Source organism: Solanum lycopersicum, chromosome 7, assembly GCF_036512215.1.
Source record: "Solanum lycopersicum chromosome 7, SLM_r2.1".
NCBI lineage: Eukaryota > Viridiplantae > Streptophyta > Magnoliopsida > Solanales > Solanaceae > Solanum > Solanum lycopersicum.
The window spans coordinates 60,801,797-60,811,530 of NC_090806.1; the positions used below are offsets into that span (position 1 = coordinate 60,801,797).

The 9,734-nt window shown below is 32.6% G+C and overlaps 1 protein-coding gene across 2 annotated transcripts; it reads left to right on the forward strand.

The window, feature by feature from the left end:
* Positions 1 to 3,272: 3,272 nt before the first annotated feature.
* LOC101258767 (putative protein FAR1-RELATED SEQUENCE 10) lies at positions 3,273 to 6,232 on the forward strand. Of its 2 annotated transcripts, XM_010325591.4 has the most exons (4): positions 3,274 to 3,421; positions 3,556 to 4,815; positions 4,905 to 5,348; positions 5,443 to 6,232. In XM_010325591.4, exons 2-4 carry the CDS (start codon positions 3,781 to 3,783, stop codon positions 6,046 to 6,048), a joined length of 2,085 nt encoding a protein of 694 aa, XP_010323893.1. In that variant the 5' UTR covers positions 3,274 to 3,421; positions 3,556 to 3,780; the 3' UTR covers positions 6,049 to 6,232. The 2 variants fall into 2 exon arrangements, with proteins under 2 accessions (XP_025887813.1, XP_010323893.1); XM_026032028.2 differs by having other exon boundaries at positions 3,273 to 4,815.
* The last annotated feature ends 3,502 nt before the right edge of the window (positions 6,233 to 9,734 follow it).

Genomic DNA, 9,734 nt, shown 5'->3' on the forward strand with positions numbered 1-9,734 from the left:
TTATATTGAATCTTTCGAGATTTGAATTTCAAAATAACTTATATTCAATTATAATTTTTCATATATATTTTATACTAGTTTCTGAGAACGTATCTTGCACGTTTGTCCCTTATTATTATTATTATTAAATTTTTATATACTAAAAAGTTAAGTAATTAAAAAGATGTTTAAATTAACAATAGTAATTTTACCATTTATCTTTTATTCGCAAAATAATAACAAATATAATATGAACAACATTAAATAGATGATATAACTAGTTATTTTTTTGTTATCCTTCTCTAATTCTCTTTTCTTCTCATGTTGAATACTGCAATTTCCTTCCTATGATAATATCAATCTTAGTAAATTGGTTATTAAAAAGCATATTAAATATTTAATTCTCAAAGTGTTTCTACATAAATAGTGGAGAATGTCTCTTCATATTGAACTTTTAATTTTAAAAAGTTATGTGTATGAGAAATAATTAACATTCAATAATTAGGCAGAAAAACATCACATTATCATAAATAAAATAATATCTCTATTGCAAAAGTAGACACTCTAGTTTGGAAAATAATTATTACTTAACTATTTATGGGTCCAGCTCCAATTAATAACTATAGATGGGAGTTTGACAATTTTCCAGCTATAGTTAAAATTTTACATCAATAATAAATAGCTTATTATCACAGTAGATAGACGTTTGATGCATAAAATTTATAGATACTAAAAGATTTCGTCAATATGGTACATATGCAAATTTATGATATAAACACTTGGTATATAACGAAACATACTTGAAGCCATTACTATGATTAATATGTCAATTATTTTTATCATTATATCACATATACTGTACACATGATTTATGATGAGAAAAGAGTAATAGTCTTTTTTTTATAACACTACTCTTTGAATAATTAATACAAATTGAGCAACATAAACTTTTCAAAATGACTTATTCTAGATATATGATCAATTTGAGAAATGAATGTTCCAACAATTAAATAATAGACTAATAAGATCAATAAATTATACATATAAACGAAAAGTTTAAATAAAAATACAACCTCAAAATCACATATATACTATATAGAGTATGATCCATTCTTTATCTCCAATTAGGTGGGCCATTTTATTTTAGGATACGAATTCATATATATATATATATATATATATATATATATGATTTCTCATTTAGTCATTCTTCCACTACTCATAAATAATAATTTCAAAAATATATTTATACTAAAGTAGAGTCAAATAAGCATGTCAAATGAATTGATTAATCTTTCATTAATATGAATTTCATCCGTAATTAAGATACATAGTAGAACATTAATTGTATATTACTATTTTCTTCACGCAGGACACAAAATATTTTAATTAAAAAAATAAAATCATAAGAAAGTACATCAACATATATAAAAAAGGAAATATATAATACTTAGGACGGACAAAAAGGAGCGGATAAAAACAAAAAAAAATTACTGCACATACAAAATGATTTGATGATAATCTCTCATCCTCCTCTTGTCATTTACATGAAGATCATACTAGGTAGTTTATAGAAGTAGCTATGATGACCTTTGAGTATATAATTAATTTGCATTAAATTAGTTCAATGATTTTAGTCCATATTCAAATTTATTTAATAGAAAAAATTTTCAAATACTTCTGATTTTTACAATAGAGTAATTAATTATTAATGTGAATTTGATTCATGCACCAATCTAAATGAGTTATTTATTAAATTTTTAATTATATTTTATAATATTTGTTTAATTATTTTAATATAAGGATAAAATGATAATTCAACTTTGAACTTTGAATCTTTCTACTTATAATAATATGATTATATAATTATTTAACTCATATATTTTTACACAATTTACAAATATATAAAGAGAAAAGGGTCAAATATGCCCCTAAACTATTCGAAAAGGTCTAGATATACCCCCGTTTAAAGTTTGATTCATTTATACCTTCTGCCGTCCAACTTTTGGTTTACATATGCCCTTATGGTTGTTAGTAGGTCAACTCGAAATATCCAAATCATTTTACCTTTCCTTGAATGTCAAATGAATTTTCCACATCATTTTTATATATTATCACTTGACATTTATATGGAATAGGGTCAATATGCCCTAAACTATTCGAAAGGTCTAGATGTACTGCGTTTAAAGTTTGGTCCATTTATACACTCACGTTCAACTTTTAGACTACATATGCTCTTATGGGCATTAGTTGGTCAACTCAAAATATCCAACTCATTTTACTTTTCGACAAATGAATTTTTCACATCATTTATATATATTATCACTTGACATTTATATTAAAAAAGAAAGGGGTCACTTATGCCCTAATTATCCGACCCAATTTTAAAACACATATACGACCGTCTTTTAAATGGTTCAATTATGCCTCTAATCCGACTCATATACGTGGAATTATTCTGTTATTTACATCATCATCGCCTGCTGCAGTTTGCAATTGTGCTTGTAACGTTATAGCGGTGAATTCCTCCGCTCTAGCCCTTGCCTACCAAGCTTGCGCTTCTAGCTCTGCGTTGTCCGAAAATGCTTTTCAAACCTCGACTTCCTTTTCTTTCAGCTGTCGTGCCATTGATTCCTTGGCGGTTCCAATCAAAGCACGATAATGTTCGCCTTTTAAATGGTTCAATTATGCCCTAATCTGACCCATATAGGTTATTTAAAAAAACGAGGTGGCGTCGTATAGATTATTTTAAAAACGGGTTGTATATGTGTTTTAAAATTAGGTCGGATAGTTAGGGACATAAAAGATCCCTTTCTCTTTTAATATAAATGTCAAGTGATAATATGTAAAAATGATATGGAAAATTCATTTGGCATTTAAAAAAAAGTAATATGAATTTGATATTTCGAGTTGACCAACTAACGCCCATGAGTGCATATATAGACCAAAAGTTGAAAGGCGATGATATAAATGAACCAAACTTTAAACGGAGATATATCTAGACTTTTTTGAATAGTTTAGGATTACATTTGATCTTTTTCCCTCGAATATAAATATCAAGTGATAATATATAAAAATGACGTGAAAATCTATTTTGCATTTAAATAGAAGTAAAATGAGTTGAATGTTTCGAGTTGATCAACTAACATCCAAAAGGGTACATGTAGAGTATGTAGATCAAAAGTTGAACGACAAAGATATATATAGACCAAACATTAAATGAAATATATCTTGGCCTTTTCAAATAATTTAGGGAAATATATAAATTTTGAGTTCAGTATGTTTCTCTTTCCCATCTTATGTATAGCTTTTGACTTCTTTAAAAAACAAGGAATGAAACAAAACAAAAAGAGATTTGTGCTGAAAGAATGAAGAAAAATGTCAAAGAGTAGAGTTGTTCGTACTATTTTTATCTACAAAGGTTGCAACTTTTTGACATTTGGTAAGCAAATTCTTCATAATTCATCATATTTGAATTGGTTTTTTGTTTTCTCGTTTTAATTTTGCAATTGAAAGCTGATTCTACTCAATACTGATCTATTTTCCCTTGTAATTTATCAATCTCTACTCATATAGCTGACACCCAATTCAAGATTTTTGATTCCCGGTGAAATTAGTTGTTGAATTTGAGATTTCTGGGCTAAAATGTTGTTTTCGTTCTTGAAATGAAGTTGGGGTTCTTCTTTTTTGTTGTGATGACTGTAATTTTGATCTCTCTTGGTTTTTGTTGAACCCATAAGAGGTGGTTTGCTTTTGAGAATCATAAATTTAGGATCTTTTTAGTGGGTTTAGAGTATTGTTATGGAGATTATTGCAGCAAAGCCATTGAATAACATATGGATTAGGAGACAGCAATGCCCTTGTGGAGATTGGAAGTGTTACATTAAAGCTGATGGAGATGATCACATAGCAAATGTTTCTCAAATGACAAAGAGTGAAACAGCATCGTCTTCGTCCCAAGATGTTGTCTTTACTCCATACGTTGGGCAGATATTTAAAAGTGATGACGAAGCATTTGAATATTACAGCAACTTTGCTAGGAAGAATGGGTTTTCTATTAGGAAAGCACGCTCAACGGAAAGCCAAAATTTGGGGATTTATAGAAGGGATTTTGTGTGTTACCGATCTGGATTCAATCAACCAAGGAAGAAGGCTAATGTGGAACATCCTAGGGATAGGAAATCAGTAAGGTGTGGATGTGATGCGAAGCTGTACTTGACAAAAGAAATTGTTGATGGTGTAGCACAATGGTATGTTTCTCAGTTTAGTAATGTTCATAATCATGAATTACTGGAAGATGATCAAGTTCGACTACTTCCTGCTTACCGAAAAATCCAAGAGGCTGACCAGGAACGGATTCTTTTGCTTTCTAAAGCTGGGTTTCCTGTCAATCGGATAGTGAAAGTGCTGGAATTAGAAAAAGGAGTTCAACCGGGGCAGTTGCCTTTTATAGAAAAAGATGTCAGAAATTTTGTCAGGACGTGTAAGAAAACTGTTCAGGAGAATGATGCTTTGATCACAGAGAAAAGAGAAAATGATCTTTTGGAGCTTCTTGAGGCTTGCAAAGCATCAGAACAAAAGGATGAGGGTTTTGTTTACAGCTTTACTACTGATGAAAATGGCAGAGTGGAAAACATCGCATGGTCATATGGACACTCACTTCAAGCATATTCGTTTTTTGGTGATGCTGTCATTTTTGACACTACATACCGCTCTATCACGTATAATATGCTATTTGGTGTTTGGTTTGGAATTGACAATCATGGGAATGCACTTTTTCTTGGATGTGTTCTGCTGCAAGATGAGACATCACAATCATTCTCTTGGGCCTTACAGGTTAGGACAAGAAAGCTTCAGTGTTTTTTTTTCTATTTTTTGCATCCATAATCACATTTATCTTAATGGTTGGTATTTCCTTTATGCAGTCTTTTGTTCGATTCATGAGAGGGAGGCAGCCTCAGACGATCGTGACTGATATAGATTCAGGGCTAAGAGATGCTATAGCAAGCGAGATGCCTACCACTAAGCATGTTATATGTATATGGCAAGTTCTCTCAAAATTATCTAGTTGGTTCTCCTTGCCTCTTGGATTACAGTATCCAGATTTTAAATCTGAGTTTGATATGTTATGTCGACTGGAAAATGTAGAGGACTTTGAGCATCAATGGAATCAACTGGTTGCTCGGTTTGGACTTGGTTCAGATAAGCACATCGCTCTTCTTCTCTCTTATCGAGCATCCTGGCAAATTTCTTACATGCGGAACTTTTTCCTGGCTCGAACAATGAGCATTGAGTATTGGAAATTGGTAGAGACATTCATGAAGAATATCCTGAGCCCTCAATCAAGCTTACTATTATTCTTTGAGCAGGTACAGAACAGTTATAACTACTTGGGCTTTGCTTTTATTGACATGTCTAGTACATGATTTGATTAAAAATTCTGCACATTTTAAACCACCACAGGTTGGTTTGGCGTGCAACTTTGGGAATCACAAGAAGGAAAAGCAACTTTATATGCCTGCTAAGACTTGCCTGCCTCTTGAAGAACATGCAAGGAGTATTCTTACGCCTTATGCCTTCAATATCATGCAGCATGAGGTTATGCTGTCTATGCAATATGCAATAACAGAAATGGCTAATAGTACATATCTTGTGAGGCATTACAAGAAAATGGAAGCAGAGTGTCTTGTTATTTGGATTCCTGAAGATGAGCAAGTTCACTGCTCTTGTAAGGAATTTGAGCACTCTGGCATTTTGTGCCGCCATTCGATTCGAGTGCTAGTATCTAAAAACTACTTTCAAGTCCCAGAAAAATATTTTCCACTCAGATGGAGACCAGAGAGTTCCTTAGCTCCCCTGGATGATTCAGTCATTCAAAGTAGTGGTAATAAGTATTCTCAAGTATTCCATGCTCTTAGTGGAAGTCTATATTCAGAATCATTTATCTCTAAGCAGCGTTTTAATTATGTTAATAGAGAGCTCAAACAGATCCTTGAGCATGTACAGAAAATGCCTACTGTAGATGAAGTTGCTGCGAGTTCAGCACCTATCAGTGTTAGTGAACTCTAGCACTTATGATGTTTTGCCTAGTGGCTTATTTAGCAACATTAGGGAACTAAATCTTTTGCGAAGGTACATTTGAGAAAGAACTTAGGTATGAATGTAGTGCAAGAATTTATTTACTTTGTAGAGCAAAAAAGTTACAGTATCAACGTGGAACCACAGAGAGTAATTAAAAAACATTTTTTCTTAATTTTTTGCAGGCTTCCTTTTGAATATTTTGTTTCTCTTTGCTTTCTATAGAGTTGACTAATATGGCTGAATAGAAATGCATGAGAGTCACAAAAAGTATCATGTCACCATGTGCATTTCCTTTGACAGTGACTTTCATGTGTGGGAATCCGTTGTTTTTTGATTTATTTACCAATTTAACAAATTAACGTTACTCGCTGGAATAATTATTCTCCTTTACTTGATCTGAATTTCCTAACTTCAAAATAAGCTTCATTGATGGAAGCCCTGTAATGATGGTGTTGCTGATGTCCTGAAAGTTTATCTGAACTGAAAGATTTAACAGGAGATGTTCAGGGATTGATGTGTTTCTTGGTCAATGGTTTTCTGTAAATGAGTGGAGAACTTGCAGAGGTAAGTCATATAGAATATTGGAGTTCATGTCTTTTCTTTTGCAATGTAGTTGTTCATTTCCATATTAGGTAGTTAAAATGATATTCTTTCAGAAGTCAGAACTTCGAAATTTGCTTTCAAACTATTGCTAGGTAGTTGCTGGTAACAACACTTTTTCTTTTCCTGGTTTGCGTTCTGCTTTGTTTACTTTTCATGCTTGTGTATTCATACTCATTTTTGCTTGATGAAAGAGGATTAACATTTTAAAGAGTACATTATAGAACAACATCTACTCTCATTCCCAAACAAGTTGGGGTCGGCTTTATGAATTCTCACTTCTTCATTTAAGCTCATTATATATCATCAAACTAAATTAATAGCTATCACCTATATGGATCTTTTTCTTCCATTGTGCCATATCTTTAGCTAAGTCTGTTTCGGTACCAAGCATTAGTAGGTATTTTTGAGACAGCTTCCTCCCATGTGATTTTTCACGTACCATAGTTTTACAGATACAGCCTGATGTATCTGTAGGTAGATTCATAACATATCCAAACCATCTCGAGCGACCTTGCATTTTATCCTCAATATGTGCTACTTGAATCTTCTGGATATTGTGGTAATTTTTTAATCATATATAAACTGTACATCCATCTTATCATTCATTTCTCTGCAATACTCGTCTTGTGGATACGTTGGGCTTAACGACCCAACATTCTCTACCATATAACATTGTTAGTCTCATAGTTATTCTATAGAACTTACTTTTCACTTTGGTAAGCTTCATTCTATGATATAACACTCCGGTAGTACTTTTCCTCTTCAACCATTCAATTTTAATCCTATGTGTATTATCTTTGTCTATCATTTCATTCTCTTGAACTAACAAGCCTAGATATCTAAATTGTTTGCATTTTGGCACCACAATCAATGTATGTATTCAGTATTACTTCTAAATATCCTTAAACCTTTACTCTATAAAGTGCTTATCCATAGTTCAACCTTTTGGTTGACACTTCAGCTAGTTTCGTCAATTAACAGAATATCATCAACAAATTATATACATCATGCGACCTCATCTTATATTTTGTTGGTTAGCTCATCCATAACTAGTTTAACAAGTTGAGGCTCAATGTCGACCCGTGGTGCAAACCCACTGTTACGAGGAACTTATCCGTGTCACTTATTGTTTTCACACTTGTGACGGGCCCTTCGTACATATCATGTATGACATTTATATATCTAATATGAAATTGTTTTTTTCTCTATAACTAACCAAAAAACCTTGTGTGGTACTCTATCATATGCTTGTCTTTGTTTCTTTCTCTAATTAAGCGGCAGTCATGAGAAGTAATTTCTGTAAGCTTGAATTGAATGCAATTATTTCATGTGCACTGTAAAGTTGGAGGAACTTTTTAGAGCATAGAGTTCCTGTCAAATATAAGCTGACCGTGAAATGTTTGTTATCTAGATACCATGTTTCAAGTACCTTTCAGCATATGCAGATTTAACATCTGTAACAAAAACATTTTTCTTTCTAGTACGTGGAGAACATTGGCTTCTGCTCTCCCATTATTTTCTTTTTTTTATTATTTTATATTTTTTATGCTTTGATATGCTTTTCCTTGAGCCGAGGGTCTATTGGAAACAATCTCTCTACCTTTCAAGATAGGCGTAAGGTCTGGTACACACTACCCTCCATGGACCCCACTTGTGGGATTACACTAGGCATGTTGTTGTTGTTACATGGAGGACATTATGCTTCTTTCGTCCTTCCGACCTGCGAGAATTACAAGATATCTATAGGCTATAGCTTAGAAAATTGAAAATAAGCTTTAAATAAGGTGCCAGATTGGGTTAGTGTTATATATGGAAAGCTAATATATGTATTTATGTATTGATTCAGTAAACAGCTGATCAAAAATCAACTGGCATTGAGTATGATTTCTTTGATGTTTTACTTTTTGCAAAGCGGTGGATTGAAATACTATCTCTTCGAAATTATTCCTCTGCTTCGACTTGTTTAGCTCACTTGTTTTCCCATGCCATTTCGGCTAGTGTAATTTCCTGATTATGTGATTATTCTTATCTTGTTCTCTGCTAAGTGTCTTATGAAAATAATCTTGTACTTGTATTCACCAAGATGCTGAAAGAAAGGATACTTATTTTTTAAATTTGTATCTTTCTGATTTGATTATAGCCATGTTTTTCTTTATCCATTGCATTTTGAACTACTTTTCTGGGTAGTGTGAGATTTCTATTTGCACATTATTATGAATCAGATTTGCATGGATATTGAATATGTTTTGTAAGCATTTATTAGAGTGTTACAAGTAGAACTGCTTGACAATAATATTGACTCAAGTTCTGAATGGATGAGGATGAAAATCTTCAAGTTGTTGAGCTACTAGCTAAATGAAGGTAGTTCTTTTTTGCTTTTGATAACGATGGTGTACGAGTTAGCTTGCACACATTTAACCTATTTCATGGGGCATCTGTTATCTCTTACTAGCATAGGTATCGGATAACTTTGTCCACCATGTTTTATATCTCGTTACTACATGTATCAAGTAACTCTCTTGTTTATGCTAGATACTGCTTCACTGTTGTATATCCTTTTTCATACTTTGATTTATTATTCTTACTTGACCCGACGATCTTTAGAAACCAAATCATCTACCTTCATAAGGTAAGAGTAAGACTGTACTGTCTATATCTATTCTTACCCTCTACAGACCCCGCTTGTAAGATGACACAGGGTGCGTTGTTGTTGTTGTTGGTCCCGCATTAGTGTTCACTCAAAGTCATTGTCCATTAAGCCACATCCTTGAGCTTTGAGTGTATATATAACAGTAATAACCAGAACCCTAGAGTTGTTGGTAGCTAGCTGTGGCCTAAACTTGAAAATTTGAATTGAAATCCTACTTCTAAACTAGGTAGTGGCCCTCAAAATTGTTGAACAAGAGGTAATATATCCAAATATGTCCTTTTCATCTTTACTTTCTTCTGTGAGGACAATTGTAGTCAAATGTGAAAACTGTATAAGTTGTGGACTTTTTGGTGATGATTATCAACTTAGAAGTGTGTCTAATTATTGCTTAGAAATGTTGTCTTTTTCACACTCGGTGCAC

Bases quoted from the DNA above. Each gene is read 5' to 3' on its own strand.
- LOC101258767 (XM_026032028.2), top strand. From the start codon at position 3,781: ATGGAGATTATTGCAGCAAAGCCATTGAATAACATATGGATTAGGAGA. The intron at 4,816-4,904 runs GTTAGGACAAGA...TCCTTTATGCAG, and splicing joins CATTCTCTTGGGCCTTACAG to TCTTTTGTTCGATTCATGAG. The intron at 5,349-5,442 runs GTACAGAACAGT...AAACCACCACAG, and splicing joins TACTATTATTCTTTGAGCAG to GTTGGTTTGGCGTGCAACTT.